Below are 25,092 nucleotides of genomic sequence, written 5' to 3' on the forward strand. Positions count from 1 at the left end.
GCTTCGCAGGCAAGCACCATAACCACTAAGCCATCTCTCCAGCCTATCCTTGTAGATCTTATGCAACTGGACAGTGATGATGCTGGGCCTGGTGCAACTATGGAGGGGCAGTTCAGGCTACTGTGGGGAGCCTGGGTACAGGAAGCCACGGTGTGTTGCCTAGAAGAGGTTCCTAGGCCACAGGAGGTTCTGGGCAGAGGTGAGGTGGGTGGGCAAGCAATCCCAGACCAGTTACAGGAGAACAAGACAGAGGAGACGAGACAAGTGCCTCCTGGCTGAGGATGGAGTAGCTCTTGGCTAACCAGCACATCCAGCCTCCAAAATGCAAAGGCCATTCACCAAGCTGCGTTTGTCAGCTGGTTGGTCCTTGGAGAAACCGTTTTCTAGCTGCACCTGGCTACCCCTTATGTCTAGGGTCAAAGACAGGGTCAGGAGAACAGGGTGTTGTCGCTAGGCCACTGCAAGGCCTCTCCAGAGGCAGGTACTAAATGATAATACAGAGAAGGAAAGCACAGGAGAATAAAAGGTCAAAGGGTCAAGACATTGACAGGGCTACAGCAAGGGCTGGAGAGATGGCTCAGTGGCTAAGGCCCTTGCCTGCAAAGCCTAAAGACCAGAGTTCCATTGCACAGCACCCCCATAAAGCCAGACGCCCAAAGAGGCATATGCATCTGGAGTTCATTTGCAGCGGCTAGGGGTGCTGGCATGTCCACTCTCATTCTCTATCTACCCCAGGCATGGTGACACATGCCTTGAATCCCAGCACTCAAGTGGCCAAGGTAGGAAAATTGCCATGAGTTTGAGGCCATCTTGAGACTACATAGTGAATTCCAAGTCAGCCTAGGCTAGAGCCAGACTCTACCTTGGATAAAAGAAAGAAAGAAAGAAAGAAAGAAAGAAAGAAAGAAAGAAAGAAAGAAAGAAAGAAAGAAAGAAAGAAAGAAATTAAGGAAGGAAGGAAGGAAGGAAGGGAGGGACAAGTCTACAGCCAAATGGGAAAATAAGTCAGGATGGTGCTTATTCGAGACAGGGTCTTGCTAACTAGCCCAGATTGGCCTCAAACCTGCAATCTGACCCCCTGTGTCAGGTCCCAAGGGTTGGGATTACATGCCAGTACCACCTGGCTGATTGAGGAAGCAAAATGGAGATGGGTTAGGGTAGGTGTTTCAGAAGAGGATGGTGGCTAATACAATGTGTAGAAGGTTTGGGGTCTGTGGCAGTCACATAGCAAGGGCTGGCCTGCAGCAGACACGCAGACAGAATCTTGGGTCAGGATTTTTCCAGCCTTACTTCTGGTGTTGCCATGCATTTGCCCAGCACCCTGGGAAGGTCAGCTCCTGGGGAGGCAGAGGCAGGAGGATCACCATGAGTTTGAGGCCAGCCCTAAACTATAGTGAATTCCAGATCAGCCTGGGTTGGAGCAAGACCCTACCTCGAAAAGAATAAAACAAAACAAAAGCCACAAAGTTGAATGAGAAGTCATGTCCAAGAGACAGCATTGCTTGCACACCTGAGGTTTTATCAGTCCTCAAGAGCTAGGGAGGAAGCACTGTGACTACATCCCCTTTGCAGGTGGAGCAATGGGCTCAGAAAGTGAGAGCTGTGGCTTGAGGTTAACAAGGCTGGCCCGCCGCGGGGCAGCAGCACAGGAGAACAGGCTTCTCTTCAAACCATAGGAACTCTGGAGTCTTCGTTACTGTTTTTGCCACCTCACAACCCAGGAAAGTGGGGCTTAAAAGGGTAAGGCTTGTAGTCTAGGAACAAGAGCCTGAGAGGCCCTTGTGGAAATCCCAGATGTTACCCAATGTATTAAGTTCACACAGGAATGAAGCCCGGTGCCTCCAGCAGCCCCACCATCTGCAGATGCGGAAATGCGGAGGGAACATCTGTATCGAATCCCCAGCCCTTGGGCGGGGCATAGGGTACAGTAGGCTAACGTCATATGTGTCAGATGCAAGAATGCATGAATAAAGACGTCCAGGGCACACCCTATGCAAGTCCAGTTATAGCCAAATGTGCCAATTCATAAGTGCTCAGAATATTCTGTCCAGAAAAGCATATGTAGCACAGATAATTAAGAACACAGTCGCCGGGCGTGGTGGCGCACGCCTTTAATCCCAGCACTCAGGAGGCAGAGGTAGGAGGATCGCCGTGAGTTCGAGGCCACCCTGAGACTACACAGTGAATTCCAGGTCAGCCTGAGCCAGAGTGAGACCCTACCTCGAAAAACCAAAAAAAAAAAAAAAAAAAAAAAAAAGAACACAGGATTGTGGCGGGTCATGGTGGTGCACGCTTTTAATCACAGCCCTCAGGAGACAGAGGTAGGAGAATCACGGTGAGTTTTGAAGTGGGCCTGGGACTACAGAGTGAGTTTCAAGTCAGCCCGGGCTACAGTGAGACCCTATCTCAAACACACACACACAAGGTTGTACACAACACACACACTTGTGCCCACATATGTAATACACAGGATATAATGAGCAAACATATATGATATTCACATCCACAACACCCCCATGAGTCTGCTTACCCTCATCTACACTCACAGCGACCCTCCTCCACCGTACTCAGGAGTCAGCAAGGAATCTGTCTATCCTAACAGCTCTAGCACGTTTGAGCACGTCAGAACTTTCTTTGCAGCGTCCACTTGGCTGGCCGGTGTGGCTGGCCCCTGGCTCCTGGATGTCCACACTCAAGTCCTGCCAGGCACGGAGGCAGCATCTCTGGCAGCCCCTCGTGGGTGGGCAGCGGGCAGTGGATGTCGAGGTCACTGGGGTGAGAGTGAGTACTTCCCCGGCCTCCCTGCCTCTGGCTGGAATGTGATACTGCGGCCACCTCCCAGACCCATCTCCTCCCCCATAGCCACCCACCAGCCTCAGGCTAGCCAACTCCTGATTGTCAACCCTGCCAGAGGTTTGCAGCCGGACAGCTGGTCACAGAGGTCCCTGAAGATGGTGGTGGTAAGGAATGATGGGAGAGCACGAATTGACACAAAAACACAGATTTGCATGGTCACACACAGAAGACGCCTGACCAGGTATTCACATACACACAGGCGGAGGCACAGGCCGGTACACACTCACAAACCCACTGAAATGCATGTGCAGACACACTTCCTAACATCTCCAGGGCCACAGCCCGTGTGTGCGTGCACACACACACACCCCCAGTGTACAGCGATACCCAAAGACCTAGCCACAGCAGAGTCATACTGAATATTCAGTGGGCACACCCATTCATAGTTTCACAGTCACACATAAATACCAATGCCCATGCAGTTTCCCATTCCCCTTAACACCCGTGCACTGGTGAACTTAACTCCTCAGCCTGGTCCGGGAAGGAGATGCCAGCATAGCCCGCTCTCCACCTCCCGTGGGTTGGCCCGGCCTGGCAGGAGGAATTGGTGCTGGACCCCTAGCCAGGTGCCCTGCGGTGTTTCCTGTGGGCCGCCCACAGTTGGGTTGCCCTGCTGCCTGCCTGCCAGGCCAGGTAGTTAGATCAGGGTGGAGAGACGGTACTGGAGTCACGTAGCTTGGGGTTCTGTCTGCCAGGGCCGGGGACACACAGGCTTGTAGGGTGCCCGCAGGCGCGCGCGCGCGCGCGTGCGCGCGTGTGTGTGTGTGTGTTCGCGGGTGGGGCGTGCACACAGGTGGCGTTTGCATCCATGAAATGGGGTTAGTGATCCTTTCGCTCCGGGCACTGTGTGGATGGCATGTGGAGGTGCAGAAGGGCCCGACCGAGTTGCTGCCTTTCTACGGATCCAGGGCTGCGATCCCTACCGACGTCGCGAGCCAGCGTTCTCGGGATGGCAGACGTTGGACGCCCATCACACCTGGCGGCTCGCGGTCCCTTCCCCACCACCAACCCCACCACCATCACCACCACCTCCCAGGTGACCCAGAAGAGCCAGGGGGAGCTGTGGCCGCGCTCACAGCGGGCCGGCTCCGGTCAAGCTAGCCCCGAGCTCGGCCGGCCGGGGGCCCTGGCCGGCAGCGCGGGCAGCGCCCCTTCCGCGCCCTGCGGGGTCACGCGCCCTCGGGTCCCGGCGCCGCCAACCGCGCGCTGCGCTCGGCGCTGGCCGCTCCGGGGGCCGCGGGGCTCGGGGGGCGGGGCGGCCGGAGGCCCCGCCCCCCGTACACTGCCTTGAAACTCCAGCGGCCGCCAAGCTTCAGTCCACAAGGGAGCTGCAGTCTGAGCAGGAAACTGCATCCTCAGACTTCGGCTCGGCCAACCGAGGAGCTAGGGTCGCACCGGGAGCCCTGGGAGTCTCTCCCAGAGACGCGCCTGCCCCACGCTGCCCACCAGGTTCCCCAGCCACAGCCTTACCTGTGGACTCCCGACCACCCCCCCACACCCCATCCACACACCCACACACACGCACACCCCGACTTCCAGTGAATGCTCAGGCCGACGGCGGGGACCTCGAGACAGCAGTGAGAAGAAGGACATCTAGCCCCTCGCTCAGCTCCCCTCCAGTGGCAGCGTCTCCCCCAGGGGGGGGACGAGCATGGTGATTGTCCCTTGCAAGACCTTGGCTTTCATCGTCTGAGAAGATGCTAGCGATGAAACTGTTCACTTGCTTCCTGCAACTGCTTGCTGGCTTGGCGCTGCCCACTGTGCGCTCCGAGGTAAGGACGTCCCCACGGGGTGAGGCTAGGGGCTTGCCTCCCCACGACCTGCTCATCCCAGCTCTCGAGCTAACGGGGGGGGGGGCTGAAATCACAGACCCGCTCTGGGGAGCACTTCCTCCTAAGATGCCCACACATTTCCCAGAGACCAGACAGGCTGGACCTGTGTTCTGGGGGTGGAGACCTCAGGCTTCACTGTCCCCAGCTTCTGGGGACTGTCTGGGTGGGAGCAGGAAAGCCACAAAGAGGGAGGTTTCCTGTCTGGCCCCTGGAGCCCTAGTGGCTTTGCTAAAAGCATCTGTCCACTAATCCCAGGCAGTTCCCTGGCCTTGTGGTCAGGGTTGAGGCCCCATGACCAGCCAGGCGCCCCCAGGACCTCTGACCTGGCCTGGTGGGGAAGAAACTGGCTGAAGAAACTTCTGTGGTAGGGTGATGTGGCCCTTCCCCCACTGGGGTTCTAAACTGAGCTGGGGGCTCTTGGGTGGGCTGCAGATGTGACAAGGGGTCCTGCCATGCCCTTTCTCCAGGGTGGGTGGCCGCAAGTCCTGAGTCCAGGGCCTGGGGAAGTAAGCAGGGCCCTTTTCCCAGGAGCTGGGTGTCTGGCCCGTAGCCAGATTGGGCAGCAAAATCCTGACAAAGCTAATGTGCTCCCTTCCCGCTGCACTGCCCACCACCCTGGAGTCCCGCAGCTCCAGCCCAGCAGTGGGTGGGTTGGGCAGCCGCCTGGCTGAGCAGCCGGGCCATCAGCCTGCTTGCTGCAGGGCTGGCCAGAGGTGTTACGTTACTGGCAGGCGGCACCAACTCATGGCGCCGCCTGCTCCAGCCCCTGAGCTCCCCACCAGCTGATCACCTCCCCCAGGCTCTGGCACCCAGCCAATGTGGGCTGTACAGGGCCCAGCAGGGATGGCCTGGGGGCTGGGTAGAAGAGAGACCCCACAGGATCACAGGCTTTTGGGGATACGGGAGGCCTCTAAATCCCACTAACTTCCTAAACCTTTTCCAAATGCAGAAACTGAGGCCAGAGAAAGGTGGGACGTACCCGGGGGTCCAGGTAGATTTTTAGCGGCACAGGGGAGGAAGTAAGTGAAAGAGGGCACCGTGTGCAGAGGGTGAGGAGGAGCTGAGACGGGCCTCTACCCTCTCACCATCACGGTTAGCCCCAAAGGCAAGCACCCCAAGGAGATCCCCACTCATGGCTGCATCTTTCTGTCCACAGCAGAGGGCCCTGTCTGCTGGGAACAGCTCCTCGGAAGTGGAAGGTAAGCCAGCCGGGCTGGGTTTTCATGTTGCATCCCTCTCTTCTTTCATCATGAGCCCAAACCGAAGAGGAGAAGGCATTGACAGGAAGGGTGCGTATGGGATGATAACGAGGTAGGAAGGCCTTGCTAAGCCAGACACCTCGGCCAGAGCCAGTCATCCACACTCGTTGTGACCCATCACCTTAGAAAGGTGCAGCAGTCATAAGTTAGGGTCATCCAGTGCACAGAATGCAGAGCAGGCTGGCCAAGGTTCATCCAGCTGGCTCAGAGCCCCTGCCTACCTAGCATGCTGTCAGGGTGCAGATGGGGTCTTGGAGGGCTGGGCTGCAGTTGAGTGACAAGGACCAGAGTGGGCGTCTGGAGGCTAGACACAGCGAGCAAGCATTCAGGAGGCTTGGGCACGCTGAAGAGCCCACTCCAGCAGCTCAACCCTGGTGGAGCTGTGGAGATCTGGCCAACCCTTCCCATTGATTACAAACAGACAGAACTCACGCGCGTTGTACCCTTCCTGGCCCCTCCACTCCCTGCCCTGGGTTGGATTAAGAGGGACTCTTTAAAGGGCAGCAAGACCTTTGCCAAAGAGACATACATGCAGAAGGCAGGAGAGACGTGCCAGGCCCTTGCTTCCTCCCTCCCTCCCTGCCTGCCTCTCCGAGATATGTACAGTGGCTACACATCACCGCTGAGGCTTCCCACCAAGCCATGGGAGAGGAAGCATGTAGAGACAGGCTCGCGCACATGCAGGACTGCTGTCTGTGGGCTGGGAGCACCCTCCGCTGGCCTACGCACCCACCTTCTTGCCTGCCTCCGTGGTCACAGCCTCTTCCAGGCCTGGCCATGGGGCTCAGACCACTGAACTGATGAGGGAGGAAGCACTTAACGTCACTGACGGCCCCATTGAATGAACCCTTCGGAGCTGACCTTGTAACGTGCTGTCCCACTTCCACACCATATTCTCTTTCATGACGCGTTTACCGTAGTTCAGGCGAAAGCCACCAGAGATGGCTCAGCTTCAGTTTCCTCGCCTGTCACATGGGGTCGCTGGACAGCAAAGCCTTGTTCTTTTTGCTAAGATTCTGAGTCCATGGAGGAGATACAAAGGTACATGCGTCCCAGGGTTCTGGATAAGTGCAGGGTAGCTTCAGAGTGTAGGCCAGCTCATCTGTCACCCTAACCCAGCAGGGGGCCCGCGTTATGGCCCCGTGCGCACTGAACCCCCAGAGGCAGCCTGGCTCAGTTGTGGACACCGATTTTCCTTACTATCCTGCATGGCCGCGGGGGTGGGCCCGTATTGTCACAATGGCCACAGGCTGTGAACTGGGAAGGTATTGGCAAGTCTCCGTGTTTTACAGATGAAGAATCAGAAACTCTGAGAGGTCCGCCCCAGGGGTTGCCCAAAGCCCAGGGCCCTCCTCAGTGTATCTGGCAGAACTGGCATTGAGCGGGCAGGCATGAGGAGAGTGGCTCTTGTGTCAGGCTGGCTGGGTGCCCTGCCAGCAAGCAGGATACCTGCTGGGCTCTGGCTGGTGGCTAGTAGCCACCCCGGAGGCCTCTCCCAGAAGCTTGCCATCAGGATTCAACAGTCCCCATCTTGGGGGTCCTCCATTCTAGGTGGGAGGCAGCTAGCTGGAGGCTCACCCACAGTGCTGAGGTGGGAGCTGAGAGCCCAGGGTGGCCCTGGGAGAGGCCCTCCAGGGAAGGCCCAGCCCCGGCCAGGAACAGCCTCCCAGGGCTCCTCTCTCTCCCTCACCCCACCCCCAGTCAGAACAGGTCTGGGGCCAGCGGAAGCGCTCTCAGGAGCAGCTGAGCGCAGCTCTTTCCTGAGGGGCTCAGCCCACATCTGGGAGCAAGCGGTCCCTGTGTTCCCTTCAGAGGCCCCCTCACCCAGCCCCCTTTGTTTCTCCCACACACCCAGACTGGGGCCTCCAGGGATGAATTGCTCTATTTCCTGGCAGCTGTCAGGTAAACCAGACCCCTGGCCCACCTCCTACTTGGCCTTTCACCAACGTGGGGTCTGGCCACCTGGGCCCACCAAGTACCAGGTCCCAGGATATCAGGGATCCTGGAACCTGGTTCCTGTAGACTCAGCACTTCACAATGGGATGCGGGAGTGATGAAAAGGAAAAGCCACCTCTGCTGCCAGCGCCCAGCCCTGCTGGCTGGGAGCTTGTTTGCGGGAGGGTAGGGGTCCGGGTGCCCTCCACTCCGAGACTGCCCTTCTCTCTGATGGCTACATCCCAGACGAGAGCTTGGGCTTCCAGTGGTATTTTGAAGCTAACTGCTCTTCTCTTATTTGTGTTTCCATGGCAGAGATTAAACGTCCCGAGCGGTGTAGTACTCAGGGGTTTAGACTAAACACAGGTCTTGAGCTGACGATAGGAGAGCACTCTCTGACCCTTGTTGCAGAGGAAGATTTTTCCCTGGGTTACTAGATCACCTTTTGGCCTGCTGTGTTTCCCCAAGAGGACTGTCCAGTGGCCTGGAGAAATAATCAGAGAGCCCACCCCACCCCACCCTGATCTCCCTCCAACCCCTGATCCTGCCCAAGTACCCTGAGACAAAGCAGGGCAGGATGGAGCGGCAGTCGCCCAGATAAGCATGGTTTATTGCCTTGGTGGCTGCCCCCAGCAGCTCCACGTGGCCGAGCCGCCTCTCGGGTATTTTCCACCAGCTTGCTGCCTTTCCTGAGGGCCTCGGCTATGACTGAAGTTTATTTTTCTTCTGAGATTATTCTGAGCCGCATGGCCTTGTCAGATCCATGGAGCGGACTTTGGCCCCCTTTGCTGCTTAGGAGGGACCATAGAAGTAAGGGGCTGTTGGGAGAGGCCTCTGCTCTCTTCCAAGGCAGTAAGGTTTGCAGGTGATCCAGCTTTCCTGTCTCCACCCCAATTAAAGATGACCATCAGATGTGGAGCAGGATGACCCAGGTGGACCGGGGACATTTTTTTTTTTCTGGTCTGAATCTCAAGGCTGGTCCCAGGCACTGAAGTTACAAATACTCTGTCAGAGCGGAAGAGGCCTTAGCAACCATCTATTCTCAGCCTGCTTTCTCCAGTTTAGGAAACCGATATACCCAGAGAGGCTAAGTGACCTCCCCAAGGTCACACAGCCAGTGTAAAGACTGAAGCCAGATGGCCTGGCTCTGGCTGCTTTCAGAATCTGTGTTTGTGTCCCACCCCGGGCCAGCCTCTGTAGAGGCAGCATCTCTTGAAGGATTCCAGATCAGTTCCCCCAAAGATCCCATCACCCACAACCAGGACATTGAGGGGGGGGGTGGTTGTTCCTGGTAATCCTGGGTGAATTATCACCTCATCAGTCAGGAGTCATTTAGCCTGTGTCTCCAGGGGCCTTGCTCCTGTCCTTCTCCAGAGCTTCGTCTTGGCTGTCATAGAGATAAGAGCTACCAGTGATGACCGGGAGATGAGCCCCACAGCTAAACTCCACTCCTGATGCAACGGCTGGAGAAGGCTATAGGGAAAAGTGGGGGCTGGGCCCCCCTTAAACCTTACAGAGCAAAAGAACAGAGCTGGCCACGTGCACAACATGCCTGGGCTTCCTAAGCAGGCTGATGGGACCAAGTGGTGAGGAGGTTGGATGTGGTCCTGGTAGCAAGTAGGGGAGCTAGTTACTGAGTGGGACGGGACACGAGGGAGCCATGGAAGATTCAGGGACAAGTTCCCCAATGTGCAGAAAGGCTTGAGAAAGATCCAGAGGCCTGGGACGTGGCCAGGGCACAGTCCTCCAAGTTCTAACGAAGCAAGGCGGAAACACAGCAACAGCCCAGGACCCTAAGAAATGCCCTACTATGCTGGACTGTGTCCAGAAGAGAGACAGGGCCAGCGGACATCCCAGAGCAATGGGGGCAACATTTCAGGGCCCATAGGGATGAGGGTTTACCAGAGGAAGCCATGTGGGCTGAAGCCGGGAGCCAGCTCTGGGCCATGGAGGAGCAGAGCCCCTGCTGACCTGACTCCACCTTCTGCCTCCTCACAGTGGTGCCCTTCCATGAAGTGTGGGGCCGTAGCTACTGCCGGCCAATGGAGAAGCTGGTGGATATCATAGCTGAGTACCCCAATGAGGTGGAGTACATATTCAGCCCGTCCTGCGTCCCCCTGCTGCGTTGCACTGGCTGCTGTGGCGATGAGAGCCTACGCTGCGTGCCAATGCAGACAGCCAACATCACCATGCAGGTAAGGGAACGCTCCTCCTCCTCCTGCCATCACCTGCCCCACCGATCATAGCCTCTCCGAGGCCCACCGAACCCACTCACTAGAAGTTACTGGAGAGATGGCATGGTGGTCAAGGCGCTTGCCTGTGAAGCCTCAGGACCCATACTCTACAGATCCCACGTTAGGCAGACACACAAAGGTGAGGCAAGTGCAAAGTCTCACATGTCCACTAGATGGCGCAAGCATCTGGCGTTTGATTGCAGTGGCTGAGGCCCTGGCGTGTCAATTCTCTTATCTCTCCTCTCTGTATTTCTCTCTAAAAACAAATTACTAATAATAATAACTGTCAATATCAATGTCCTCAATGCTCCAACCAACAAGGAAGAAAGAAAGAAAGAGAGTGAGAGAGAGGAAGGAGGGAAGGAAGGAAGGAAGGAAGGAATTACTGGGAGAGAGATGGAGGCAGGCCAGAGTCCCAGAACTGGAACTGCATTCCTTACTCCAGCACAAGGTCCTCCTCCTTCCAGAGCCCCTGTCATAGCTTTGAGCCTCTCACCACCCCCTCACTGGGTGTCAACTTTATCCTTCCCGCAGATCCTGAAGATCTCCACCACTGGGGACCACCTCCCTTATGCAGAGATGACCTTCTCTCAGCACGTGCTCTGCGAGTGCAGGTGAGTCCTGGGCAAATCGGTTCCCTAAACTCAGCCACTTCGGCAGGTTCCAGTGGGGCCCAGGGGAGAGGCAGTGGCTGCCATCCCTGCTGTAGGCTGCACTTGCTTCCCTGGCAAATGGTCCTGGGCGTCTGCCTTGCATTTTGTAACCCACCAGCCAGCGTGGCCTGGGGAGCCGGTCCCAGCAGCCGGAATCCAACTGCCAAGACACTGCGGGGAAAGGAGGGGATAGGAGGTAAACCCTCATCCCAGACTTGCAGCGGTCCCAATCGTGCGGCACCACCACTGTCTGAGATGAGAGGCGGCTGCCACAGGCCCTTGGGGATGGTGCCTGGAAGCAAAGACATTGCAAGCCTGGACTTGAGTTCTAGACTAGACTGCATGCCCACAGGGGGAGACGCAGTGAGCTGAGAAGCAGAAGGAAGGATAAAGCCCCAGCGGAAGGAGGAAAGGAGACCCAGTGGTACCTTCAGAGTTTCATCCCGTTGCTGCCCCGCCGCTCTCTGTCTCCAGAGGCTCTGGTCAGCACTCCACCCTGCTATCTGTACCCACACCACCCTGCCACCAGAAACTTGGAACATGTGTTACCAGGAACAGCAAGCCTGGCACAGCCATCTAGGTTCAGGAAGCATGAGATGGGTTGGGATGCTGGTCTTGGTACCATTAGGCTGTGGATGAAAGCACCAAACTCCAGAGGCCTAGGCTGGGGCAGGAAAGAGAGAAGCAACTTTTCATACGTGTTCACTGAGCATCTCTTGCATGTCAGGCGCTGGCCTAGGTGCTTAAGATGCAGTGGTGGGCAAGACAGCCAAGGTCCCTGCCTTCATGGTTACCTTCCCCCCGCTGTACAGATGAGAAATCCCAGGCTCCATAAAGTTCCATCATTTCCAAGCTGCTAAGAGTGTGTGCAGGAGGGGTTTGGATCGAGACTTGACCCATCGCGTTTCTAAACTTGACCCCTCTGGGCGTGGTGGCGCACACCTTTAATCCCAGCACTCGGGAGGTAGAGGTAGAGGATCGCCATGAGTTCGAGGCCACCCTGAGACTACATGGTGAATTCCAGGCCAGTCTGGGCTAAAGTGAGACCCTACCTCAAAAAAATAAACAATAATAATGATGATGATTATTAAAAAAAAAAACAAAACTGATCCCTTCCCTGTAGGCTCTTTGGGCTGTCATGCATTCTCTGTAGCCCCAATACCACCTAGGCCCAGCCTTTCCTAGTGCTCAGGGCTCTGGCTGTCCTCTTTGAACCTGAGTCCTGGCTCCAGGCCCTCTCCACTTTGCCAGTGTTGGGGGCTCTGACTCAACCTGTCCTTTCCAGCCAAAGCTCAGGCAGATAACAATAGCTTAGTCATGAGCCTACCCAGGCACAGGTTGGGTGGTGATTTTCACCTTCTATGTCACTTTTGCCCTCACGGACACTCTTTTGGGCTAGGAGATGAGGTGAATAGGTGTCTAAGAGTGTCTCTGACTTGCTCATCTGCAAGAGGTGTGAGATGAATTCCCAGAGAGGACAGCACTTCCTCCCTGGCCCAGAGCTGTTACCGTCTTCACTCCACTGTCCTTATAGAATACTGAGGCCCCGTCCCCTTCCAGCAGGCCAGGCAACAGGGGCACTTTTCTTCTAATATCTGGCATACCCGGTGACTATGCAGCATCCCCAGCCCTTGCTGTTGCCAGGGTACGATAGGGGTTGAGCCCAGATAGGCAGCCTTAACAGGTGGCTACCACTGCCCATTTATGGCCTTGCCCATCTATACTCCTCAGGGGAACTTCCAGAATGCACCCTAGAATGAAGGGGAGAAAGGGAAACAGTTGAGATCAGATTCAAAAGACCCTAGGCTGGATGTCAAGAGGCTGAGCAGAGCAGAAGCATGAGAACTCCGAGGGTGGCCAGAGCCTAGGGTGGGGAGCCCGAGCCCAGAGGCCGGCCTCCCTTGCCAGCTCTTTGCTGCCCTCTAGTGTCCCTTCTGCCAGCTGCAGTAGTAGCACTTGGGAAATCTGGGGGAAGGGGGTTGGGGTAGCGGGAAGCACCCACTTGTTACTTACTCTCCTCTTCTTTCTGTTCCCTTAGACCTATTGTGGAGAAGACAACACCAGAAAGGTAGGTGGGTTCTGGGGCTCGGGGCTGCTCTGGGGCCTGCCATCCCCCAGTCTTAGTATAGGGGTTCCCGGCTACTTTGTCATGACGCTTTTGGCTTATTGCAGGAGGAGAAGCACGGGCAGGGGGAAGAGGAAGAAAGAGAAGCAGAAACCCACAGAGAAACCCCACCTGTGAGTGTGTGGGGGGTGTCCAGGGATGGCAAGGAGGCTGGGCCCCAGGGGGGCCCCCTACCCTGCTGGCAAAGATTAGAGAAGCCAGGCTTAGAAAGTGTTGGGGGCAGAATTAGGGCTGCACCTCCCCCAGAGTCCAGGATGCGTCCAGGAACCTTGGTTCTTGTCCTGGCTTAGCCCTGTGTCTCTGTGTGGCCTTAAACACATGATTTCTCATGTGAGTCGATACAGCAGGTGTTGGGTCAACCTGCTGGCGTTCACCACACTCATCCTGAGCGTCAGGCACACGGACAACCAACCGAGATTCTTGCATTTCTTGCTTTCTGCTACCTGACTTGGCCACTTCCTGGCCTGGAGGAAGATGCAGCTCCCTTGTCTGCCAGGCTCGTGTTTCTGCCTTAAGGTCCTCTTTCCACACTCCCCGTTGCTTGTCCATCCTTTCTTCATACCTGGGGCAGCAGGCCAGGGCCCCAGGTTCTCATGTGTCTGGAAGAGAAGGATCAGGGAAGGGACAACCCCATTTATGAACCTGACTAGAGAGAGTAGAAGGTTCTCACCCACGCTAGGGCTCTCCCTCAGGACATACGTCCCCTTTGAGCCCTAGAAGACGAAGTCAGTTCATGCTATGGGAGTGGTAGTGACCTCAGGCTCAACTCCAGCCAGATCCCCACTCCACAAGGGTAGGACTTGGAGGGAATACATCCCTCCATGTGCTTAAGGCCCTCATTTCTGCCCTGGGACTACAGTAGTTTGTGGAAAGAGATGGCAGTGAATGCAAGGTGCAAGGTGTCATTTCCTGGGCATTGGTGTTCAAAACTTGGGAGGCAGAGTTCGAGGCCACCCTGAGGCTCCATAGTGAATTCCAGGTCAGCCTGGGATAAAGTGAGACCCTACCTCAAAAAAAAAAAAGTTTCATTTGGGAATCTCCCAAAACAATTTCAAAAGCCATGTATGTGTACCTAGCTCAACTTTAGGTTAATGTTGAATTTGTTTGTTTGTCTGTTTTGAGACAAGGTCTCACTCTGTAGCCCAGGCTGGCCTGGAACTTACTACTGTACTCCAGGCTGGCCTCAAACTGAGACAATCAGCCACCTCAGGCTCCTACATGTTCACAGGTGCTGTCGCCGTGCCTGGTGAGTTTGAGCTTTAAAAATTATAATTAGGGCTGGGTGTGGTGGAGCACGCCTTTAATCCCAGCACTTGGAAGGCAGGTAGGAGGATCACCATGAGTTCAAGGCCATCCTGATACTACATAGTGAATTTCAGGTCAGCCTGGACTAGAGTAAAACCCTACCTCTGGAAAAAAAAATGTAATTAGGGCTGGAAAGATGACTTAGCATTAAAGATGCTTGCCTACAAAGCTAAAGGACCTCAGTTCAATTCCCCATGACCCATGTAAGCCAGATGCACAAGGTGGGACATGCATCTGGAATTCATTTGCAGTGGCTGGAAGCCCTGGAGCACCCATTCTCTCTCCTTCTCTTTCTCCCTCTCTGCCTCTTTCCCTCTCTCAAATAAATAAATAAAATGTTTGAAAAAATGTAGTTATAAATAGTTGCACAGGACACAATTTCTAGCACATTGTAAATATTCATGTTTTAAAGTAAAGCTATTATAACAGTGAGTGTATAACTTCAGATACATCCTATGGGTATGTCACTATCATTTAATTGTTAAAAAATTAACAGTGACAAAATTGTGCTCACTCCCTTTTGTAATAATTTGACATTTATAGTTATAGATTCGCATTTTCCCAGGACACTGCATTTCTATTTCATTTCTCCACAGAATTTCAGCTGACTGTAATATTGCTTTTAGTGCTCAAGTCTTTTATTTACCACCTTGCTATTATTATAGGCCACAACAATATAAGAAAGAAGTAAGTTTGAAGTATTTTAAATTTCCTGTCAGCATAACACCAAGCTAATATTCCTCCAGGAATAAATTATCAAAATGATCATTAGTAGTTCTACTTGATCACAACAGTATAAATACATCACATTTTAATAAATGAAGACATGAAGGTGCCATTGAGTTGACCAGGGCATGCATCTCAATGAGATGGGTATGGCTGCCCCTTCTTATTTAATTAACGAATCCATTGATGTATGTTACTTCCTGAAAGACTGAAACAGGAATATGCATACATCTCCTTGTTCATCTTTTAATTTTATCTTATTTTTGTTTTTTCTGAGGTAGGGTCTCACTGTAGCCCTGACTTAAAAGTGTGTGCCACCACATCCAGCTCTGCTCATCTTTTTTTTTTTTTCTTCTTCTTCTTCTTCTTTTTGTTTTTCAAGGTAGGGTCTCAGGATGACCTGGAATTCACTATGTAGTCTCAGGGTGGCCTCAAACTCACGGCGATCCTCCCACCTCTGCCTCCCAAGGGCTGGGATTAAAAGCGTGCACCAGCATGCCCGGCCACTGTTCATCATTTAAAAAAATATATATTTATTTGGCAGAGAGAGAGAGAAAGAATGGGCACACCAGGGCCTCCAGCCACTGCAAACGAACTCCAGACATGTGTGTCCCCTTATGCATCTGGCTAACGTGGGTCCTAGGGAATCGAACCTGGGTCCTTTGCCTTTGCAGGCAAATGCCTTCACAGCTAAGCCATCCCTCAAGCCCTGCTCATCATTTTTTTTAAAAAATGTTTTATTTATTTATTTGCAAGCAGAGAGAGAGAGAGAGAGACAGAATGAGAACGGACACACCAGGGCCTCTAGCCACAGCAAATGAATTCCAGATACATGCACCAGTTTGTGCATCTGGCTTTATATGGGTACTGGGGAATCAAGTCCGGGTTGTTAGGCTTTGTAGGCAAGCACCATCTCTCCAGTCCTGTTCATCATGTTTTATAGACAAGAAGTTGAAAAACCATGCTTGCATAATGAATGGTACTAGATACCACCTAATTCCTGGAATTCCTCGAGATAAGTGCCACAAGCCTCTAGGTGGTCTGCCAGCAAAACCTGCTTCTAGTAATAGGTCAGCTGACAATTTGATATTCTTTGATTTACTTGAAAGATAGGAACCAGCTGACTTCTGTTCCATGTCCTCAGAATACCCTTACCTCATACAGAAGCATCTGTACAGGATTTAGAACAGGCGAGGTGCATCCTGTCTCTTTTGAAAGGGACTTCTGTTTCTTGCACAAAATTAAGGCTGAATATCCAAGAAGGCTGAAAATTAATTTCTTTAAAACCACTAATTCTAGCCAGGCATTGTGGCACACACTTCTAATATCAACCAATGTAGGAGGATCGCTGTGTGTTTGAGGCCAGCTTGAGATTACATAATGAATTCCAGGTCACCATGGGCTAGAGTGAGACCCCACATCCAAAAACAAAACAGGGGGCTGGAGAAATGGTGTAGCGGTTAAGGCACTTGCCTGTGAAGCCTAGGGACCCACGTTCGCAATTCTCCAGGTCCCACGTAAGCCAGATACACAAGGTGGCACATGTATCTGGAGTTTGTTTACAATGGCTAGAGGCCTTGGTGTGCCCATTCGTTCTCTCTCTCTGCCTCTTTCTTTCTTTCTTTCTTTCTTTCTTTCTTTCTTTCTTTCTTTCTTTCTTTCTTTCTTTCTTTCTCTCTCTCTCTCTCTCTCTCTCCAATAATTAAGTATACATACACACACACACATATTCAAAGGCTGGAGAGATGGCTTAGCAGTTAAGGCACTTGCTTGCAAAGCCTATGGATTCAGGTTCAATTCTCCAGGTCCCACATAAACCAGATGCACAAGGCGGCGCATGCATCTGGAGTTCATTTGCAGGGGCTAAAGGCCCTGGTGTGCTCACTCTCAATCTCTCTCTCTGTCTCTCTAACAAATAAATAAAAGTAAATATATTTTTTAAAACCACTAAGCCGGGCATGGTGGTGCACGCCTTTAATCCCAGCACTCGGGAGGCAAAAGTAGGAGGATCGCCACGAGTTCAAGGCCACCCTGAGACTACATAGTCGATTCCAGGTCAGCATGGGCTAAAGTGAGAGGCTACCTTGAAAAGCAAAACAAACAAACAAACAAAAAACATTAATGCTCAGACTTAGGATGTAGTTCAGTAATAAAAAGCTTGTATAGCATTACAACACCCTGGGTTCAATCCCCAGTACTGCAAAAAATAAAAATGAAAACAAACAATGAACAACTACCACCACCAATTCTCCGTCTCCATGAACGTCTTTAGGTCCCATTGCCCTGTTTGAAGCCGGCTGTCTTAGCTACGGGGCTGAGTTCAAATGTGGCTCCATTGCTGCCTGGCCGTGCTTTCCTGGGGGGGGGGTGGACAGAGTGAAGGGTAAATGAAACAGCACTGGGTGCCAGGCTGGGTACCTGAGTAGATGCCTGGTGAGGGTAGCCTTGGCTGCTTGCTGGCCGGAGTGTAAGCGGGGTTCCCAGGGTGCTTCTTCCCGCGCTCCCTGCCCAAGCTTCCTTTCTGGGTTCCCCCCTCACCTCCACAGGAGGTGATTCCTTGCTTTGCAGCATCGCGTGCTCACCCTCCTGTCCTGTCTGTGTTTGGTCCCTAGCAGGAAAGATGAACTCGTTCCCCGGAGGTAACCAGACCCTCGGAGAGAGACACCCCCACTACCCAGCTCATATATTTATTACCGTCACCCTCTCAGAGCCCTCCCTGCTGGTACCTGCCCTCTATTTATTAGCCAACTCGTCCCTGCTGAACGACTTGTTCCCTCCAAGGCAAGGCGCAGGGAGGGACAAGACCCTCAGGAACTCAGTGCCTTATGCAGAACGTGAGAGAGAGAAGCCAGCCACGGACCCGTGGGAGCTTCGGTTTGGAAAGAATCGACACAGGTGGCCTTGAAAGGGGCAAAGCCAGACCTCCAGAGCTCCTGGGTCTCCAGGGACCCGAGAAGAAAAGAGGGAGCCCAGCATCTGACCGCGGACAGCAGCTCTTGCCCCGGGAGCTCCCAGGCCAGGCAGACAGGTGCCTTCTGCCATGACAGCGGCGCTGGCTGCGTGGAAGGTGGCAGTCAAGGGGACCCAGCCCCGTCTGTCCTTCGGTTCGCAGAAGCTCTGCAGCCTGGAGACCAGGACGGCCAGCTCTGGAGAACTAAGCTTTGCCCGGGGGCTTCGCCCTCCTTAGCCTCGAAGCTTGCTCCCCTTGCAAGGTCCCACCGCCTCGGTGGCCTGGAGCTGAACAGGGAGCAGGCCGGATGAGGAGCAGCCTGGCCGTCGGACTTGAGGTTCCCGGGTCCGTGACCGTGTGTTCTAGCCCCATGGCTGTGGACAGCAAGCGGGCCCTTGTGCCCCATCAGCCGCCCCTGCAGGGCCATCTGACTGCTAAGCCAGATTCTCTCGAATAAAGCATTCTAGTCTGGAAACGGCCTGTCCACAGAGTGTGTCTGCCGGAGCAATGGGCTTTTCAAGGAATGGAAATGGCAGATAGCGTGGGAGGCAAAGGGTGCGGCACTATCTCTGAGCCTCAGTTTCCTCATCTCAAAAAGCCTGATCAGAAGCCGGGTGTGGTGGCATGCGCCTTTAATCCCAGCACTCGGGAGGCAGAGGTAGGAGGATCTCCTGAGAGATTGAGACTACATAGTGAGTTCCAGGTCAGCCTGAGCTACAGTGACACCTTACATAGAAAAAAACAAAAACAATAAAAGCCTGATCCGGGCTGGGAGGAGATGGCTCGGCGGTTAAGGCACTTGCCTGCAAAGTCTAATGACTTGAATTCAATTCCCCAGTGCCCACGTAAAGCCAGATACACAAAGTGACACATGCATCTGCAGTTTGTTTTGCAACAGCTAAAAACATTGGTGTGCCCATTCTCTCTCTCTCCATCCCTCTCTTCTTGGAAATAAATTATTTTTTTTAAGCCAGCTCATATGTCACAGTTAGTGACAATATGAAAGCTTTCTCCTGCCTCCCTCCTTTTGACAGCTGAGGAACTGAGGCCCAAGGAGGTAGAATGATATGGACAGCCGAAAGATCACTGAGCTGGGAGTCAAAGGCCAGCTCTGACCCTGACTTGTCAAGTGACACTGAGTTTCCTCTGCCTTCACTCTCATCTTTGTCCTGAGGGCTTAGCTAGACCCTTCCAGCTTTGACACATCCTAAAAGGACCTCAGCTACTCAGTGGCCCTGGATGGTCATTGAGGACTATCTCAGGGCTGCGTTTGGGATCACTGTGGTCCTACCTATAGCACTTTCCGGTCCGTCTACCCCAAACGAGGAGCTCACATATGTAGTCTCTCTGGCCCCAGCCTCCTCTAAACATCATCAAATTCAAGAGCACAGTTGGGCTGGAAATGGCTCAGAGGTTAAGGCACTTGCCTACGAAGGCCAACAAGCTGACTTCGATTTCCCAGCACCCACATGAAGCCAGATGCACAAAGTGGTGCACACATCTGGTGTTGGTTTGCAGCAGCTGGAAGCCCTGGCGCATTCATTCTCTGCCTGTCTCTCTTCTCTCTATCACCCTCTGCTTACAAATAAATACAATTAAATAAAGTTTAGAGCTGGGGAGATGGCTTAGCGGTTAAGGCTAAAGTGGTTTGGCCTGCAAAGCCAAAGGACCCAGGTTTGACTCTCCAGGACCCACGTAAGCCGGATGAACAAGGAAGCTCATGCTTCCTTGGGTCTGGAGTTCATTCGCAGTGGCTAGAGGTCCTGGAGTGCCCATGCTCTTGCTCGCTCGCTCTCTCTCTCTCTCTCTCTCTCTCTCAAATAAATAAATAATTTAAAAAAAATTTTTTTAAAGAACAGTCCCCTTCTCCTGCCCCAGGGCCCTACCACTCCCTGCCCAGTGCCTAGCCGCTGGGTCACTAATGAGGGTCCCAGGTTCCTATGCCTTCAAAAGAGACACCCCTGCCTACTGCTGAACTACAGTGTCTCCCTCCCTGTCCCCACTCAGGTCCCTGGGTGCCAGGACCTGCTGCCAGTATTTCCCTTTTTTTGGAGAGGACAGGTTTTGAGGTAGGGTCTCGCTCTAGTCCAGGCTGACCCCGAATTCACTATGTAGTCTCAGGGTGGCCTCAAACTCCTGGAGATCCTCCTACCTCTGCCTCCCGGGTGCTGGGATTAAAAGGTGCCACCACGCCAGGCTCAGTATTTTCCTTTTACCTCCAAACTTCATCTACCTTCTTCCCTAATGCCTTAGCCTGAAAAAAAAAAGAAAAGAAAAGAAAAGAAATTCTAGTCCTTTTTCTTGAGTCCAAACCATTTACGAGCCTCCCATCTGCGACAGGCCTATCTTGCTGGGCCGTGTGCGCTGGTGGAAGGGGTTCCCCGTTCTCTCCTTGGCCTCCTTTCCTCACCGAAAGCTGAAATCCATGCGGGCCCTCCCAGGCTTTGGAGGGAGGCCATCCTGGTGAGCTGGGTGGAGCGGCCCTGTGCACGCAGCTGCTCTCCTCCGTCTGTTCACTGAGGCCTGGGGCTCCGGAGGAGACCCTGGCCACAATGTGCTCCTGGCTGGGGATCACAGAGAGGGTGTGGACTGTCCCCAGGGAGCTTGCTCAGCTGAAGAAATGGCTTTCCAGCTTCTCCCTTCAGCTGCAGCTGTTCAAAGCCTTTGGCTGTCTGAAATGAGAAGAGCACCCCTCCCCTTGGCCAGGCCTCTGGCTGGGCCCAAGGACCCCAACCCCGCCCTGTAGCATCTCCAAGGCTTTCAGTTCCCACTCCCGTCCACCACCCTTCACTCTCCCTCCCCACCCCCTCCACCCCAGCAACCTCTGTTATGACCTAGACAGAAACCAGGGCAGCTCCTGAGGTCAGAAGCAGAAATTTCTGTCCTTGGCCAGGGGCCCTGGGGGCAGGAACAAGTAGGAAAGGAACATTGTGATGAGTGCATTTCACCATATTGGCTGTCCTTTTAGGTCATCTGAGTTGTCAAGGGCCTTTGTTTTCTATTTGTGGAGCACCACCAGGTAACAGGCTCTAAGGAGCTGGTGGGAAATGCCCTCTGGTCTCTTGTTCCACAGGGGGTGTGAGTGTGTGCGCGCGCGTGTAGACATGGGAGTCTTTTCTGCTTCTGAAATTGACGACTGGACTCAGAGCTAAGGAGGAGAGGCTCTGCAGCACCCAGCTTTCTTGTCAAATAAAGGAAAAGCTGTTTGGGACTGGATACATTTGCCTATGGGATTCATTAAGAAGTTCGGCCAAAGGCCGGGCGTTGTGGCGCACGCCTTGAACCCCAGCACTCGGAGGCAGAGGTAGGAGGATCGCCGAGAGTTCGAGGCCAACCTGAGACGACATAGTGAATTCCAGGTCAGCCTGGGCTGGAGTGAGACCCTACCTCAAAAAAAACAAAGCAAAACAAAGAAGTTCGGCCAATGTGCGCACCTATAATCCCAGCATCCAGGAGACAAAGGCAGGAGAATTGAGTGAGTCCCTGCCAAAAGCAAGAAAAAAGGGAGCTGGGGACGTGACGGTATATATAAAGCACTTGCCACACAAGTGTGAGGGCTGTATGAAGTTCAGATCCTTAGCACCTACATAAATGCCAGCTGGGCATGGTGGCCCACCTGTAATTCCAACCAGAGACAGGGGCTGCCTGGGGTAAACTGGCTAGCTGAATGAATAGGTGAGACCTGGGTTCAAGTGAGAGACCATGCCTCCACAAATCAAGTGAAGAGCAGTCATGGAAGATATCTGACATCAACCTGTGACACACACACACACACACACACACACTTAGACGCACCCACAGAGACTTGTGCCCACATGCATATGAACATATATACACCTACGCTCATACACCACACACATACGCGTACAAGTAAAATACAAAAGAAGAAAGAGAAAGGAAGGAATTAGCCAGGCATGGTGGCGCACGTCTTTAATCCCAGCACTCGGCAGGCAGAGGTCTGAGGATTGTGGTGCATTGGAGGCCACCCTGAGACTCCATAGTGAATTCCAAGTCAGCCTGGGCTAGAGCAAGACCCTACCTTGAAAAACCAAAGAAAAGGAAAAAGAAAAAGGAAGGAAGGTGAGAAGCAAGCTAAAAAAGGAAGGGAGGGAAGGAGGAATGAGGGAGGGAGGGAAATGTTGCCGAGAGGTGGTTGTGGTGTATCAGAGATTGCCTCGACTGCTCCAGGTGACCTCTCTGTTCTTCCCTGGCTCTATATTGGCCTGGCCTCTTTTGACTGACAGACATAACAGAAGGAATCCCCCATTGGCCCAATGGCCAATGATCCCAGCTTCCAAGAACACTTGGAACTCTGAGCTGTCATGAAGATGTCAGCTACCCTGAAGTCACCGCGTTGGAAGCAAGCCCGTGTTCCTCCAGCTCCAGTTCCCCTCCCCCCACCCCCCGGGCTGAGCCCCGGACCTTATGGAGCAAAGACAAGCTGTTCCCACTATGCCTTGTTTGATTTCCTATCTCAGGGAATCATAAGACTCTGTAACAGCAGACTGGTTTGAAGCAGTCTGTTCTACATGAGGTAGCCAAAGCAGAAAAGCATGAGAGGCAAAGAGTCAGTGTTGAGGGGGAATAGTGTAGACTGGGAGGTCACAGGAAGCGTCTCTGTGAAGGTGACGTGGATGACATGACGGTCATGTGAAGATCAGAGACAAGAGTACTCCACACCGGGGACAATGCTGATAGAAGGAACTAGAAGGGGGTCCCTCTGTGACTAGAGCATGATGGGTCCTCTAGGGAAGAAAGCATGAAGCAGGCCGAACCCAGATCCAAAGGGTTTCCTGAGACAGGATAAGGAGTCTGTGATATGCTCAAATGTGGCGGGAAACTATCGCACGTCTCAAGCTGGAGGTTAAAATGATACTAGGCACATTTTTGAAAGATCACTCAGATGTGGAAACTGCAGGTATACATATGGGGTGCCTGCATTTGTACATACATGTGCACGTGCAAACACACATACACACACACTACACTCCCCCCCCCCAAAAAAAAACCAGGCAAGTCATTTACCATGTGTGTGGGGGGGGGGGTTGCTTGAGAGGCTCTCAAGGCAGTAGGTTCAAGGCCACCTCCTGCTTTCACAGATCCTGCTTTAACAAAATAACCCAATCAAAACACAAAGAGTAGGGCTGAAGAGATGGCTTAGTGGTTAAGGCACTTGCCTGTGAAGCCTAAGGACCCTGGTTCGATTCCCTTGTACCCATGTAAGTCAGATGCACATGGTGCCACATCCATCTGGTGTTTGTTTGCAGTGGCTAGAGGCCTGGTGTGCCCATTCTCTCTCTATCTATCTGCCTCTCTCTCTCTCTCTCTTTTATTTTTTTATTTTTCAAGGTAGGGTCTCACTCTAGCCCAGTCTAACCTGGAATTCACTACATCGTCTCAGCCTGGCCTTGAACTCACCACAATTCTCCCACCTCCACCTCCCAAGTGCTGGGATTAAAGGCTTGTGCCACCATGCCCAGCTTCTCTCTCTCTCTTTAAATGAATAAGAACAAAGAGTAGACAAGTTTTGTCCCTAGTTCTAAGTGGACCCAAACTGTTGGCCTAGACCCTAAGGTGGGAAACTCAGAGTTGGATGGCATTCGCAAATAATTCTGCTGGGCTGGCACTTATGGTATCGGGCATTATTAGGTAGTGGGGAGTTACTGAGGTGTTTGTTTGTTTGGTTTGGTTTTTGAGGTAGGGTCTCTCTCTAGTCCAGGCTAGCCTGGAATTCACTATGTATTCTCAAGGTGCCCTTGAACTCACAACGATCCTCCTACCTCTGCCTTCCAAGTGCTGGGATTAAAGGCATGTGCCACCACACTTATCTTCACTAAGGTTTTGGGGTTTTTGTTTTTTTGAGGAAGAGGGAGAAAGAGAGAGAGAGAGAGTGAGAAGTGGGTGCCAGGGCCTCCAGCCACTGCAAATGAATTCCAGATGCATGTGCCACCTTGTGTATTTGGCTTACATGGGTCCTGGAGAGCCAAACCAGGATCCTTTGGCTTTGCTAAGCCATCTCTCCAGCCCTTCACTGAGGTTTTTAAACAAAACAGTGCCATGATCTCAGAATTCAGAACTGAAAGAAAGTTTATGAAATTTTACCTCCCCATTCTCCAAAGATGGTGAGTCCCAGATTGTCCAAAGCCACGGAAGTGAAGGGAGCCAGAACTTTCAAGTTTCTCAGGAAGGCGAGACAGAGCAGAACTTGCATCTCAAGCCTAGGCTGTTTGCCCCTCAGCACAGGGCTTCCTCCCTAGCATGGGCAGCAGAGTGGAGCAGAGGAAGAGCTCTGTGTCTACTCCACACTTGAGAAGCTGCCCAGACCATCTGTGAGGTGGGTCAGCAGAAAAGGCCCCCTCCTCAAACTCTGGTGGGAAATCAAGGCTCCAGACAGGGTGGTGACAGACCGGAGTCTTGGTGTGGAAAGATGGCTGTCTGTCAGCTCTGGAGCCCAGCAGCTGTTTTCCTAGAGAAGCCCGACCCTTCCCTTTCCTGATGGAAACCCGGGTGCCCCCCTCCTACGACATTGGCCCTGACTGAGGCAGATGAGGCTCCACCTCAGGGCTCCATGCCAAAAAGATGGTGTGGTTCTGGTCCCAGGGATTGTTTTGTTGCTGTGGAAAACACCAGGCGGTTGCAAGCAGGGAGGGGGGCTAGGCTCCCCCCACAGAGTTGCACCACTGGGTGTCACCTGATTAGCAGGCAAAGGGACACTCTCAGTTCCACGGCGAAGCCACTCCAAACTGTTCTCTATCATACTCAGCTCAGGAGGCCCATGGTCAATGCCAAGATCTGCGGTTCCTTCCCCTCTCCCTCCTCTAGGGCCCTGCCCCCCGGGGGAGGGGTGCTCCACCAGCCTGGGCCACCCAAGAGTCACCATGAGGCACCACAGTGAGGTTGCCTCTGTACTCTCACGGCTCAGGCCCTGGTGACAGTGCCGGAGTTTACAGATGTGCATCACCTGGCTGCTCAGCAGGATCTGAAATTCTGCCTGGAATGGTGCAGCCCTTCAGCCCAGTCAGCACCATCAATCCTTGTCATTGTTCAAAATGTTTTTATTTTTACTTATTTGAGAGAGAGAGAAAGGGAGAGAGAGAGAGAGAGAGAGAGAGAGAGAGAGAGAGAGAGAGAGAGAATGCGTAGACTAGGGCCTCTAGCTGCTACAAATGAACTCACACATGCACCATCTTGTGCATCTGGTTTACGTGGTCCTGGGG

The 25,092-nt window shown here is 53.2% G+C and overlaps 1 protein-coding gene across 5 annotated transcripts; it reads left to right on the forward strand.

The window, feature by feature from the left end:
* The first annotated feature begins 4,185 nt into the window (after positions 1-4,185).
* On the forward strand, positions 4,186-18,346 carry Pgf (placental growth factor). Of its 5 annotated transcripts, none has more exons than XM_045154748.1 (7): positions 4,186-4,628; positions 5,845-5,887; positions 9,881-10,077; positions 10,651-10,730; positions 12,808-12,837; positions 12,942-13,007; positions 17,538-18,346. In XM_045154748.1, exons 1-7 carry the CDS (start codon positions 4,554-4,556, stop codon positions 17,566-17,568), a joined length of 522 nt encoding a protein of 173 aa, XP_045010683.1. In that variant the 5' UTR covers positions 4,186-4,553; the 3' UTR covers positions 17,569-18,346. The 5 variants fall into 5 exon arrangements, with proteins under 5 accessions (XP_045010683.1, XP_045010686.1, XP_045010684.1 ...); XM_045154751.1 differs by having other exon boundaries at positions 17,541-18,346; XM_045154749.1 differs by having other exon boundaries at positions 5,848-5,887.
* The last annotated feature ends 6,746 nt before the right edge of the window (positions 18,347-25,092 follow it).

This window comes from Jaculus jaculus, chromosome 7, assembly GCF_020740685.1.
Source record: "Jaculus jaculus isolate mJacJac1 chromosome 7, mJacJac1.mat.Y.cur, whole genome shotgun sequence".
In the NCBI taxonomy this organism is placed as follows: domain Eukaryota; kingdom Metazoa; phylum Chordata; class Mammalia; order Rodentia; family Dipodidae; genus Jaculus; species Jaculus jaculus.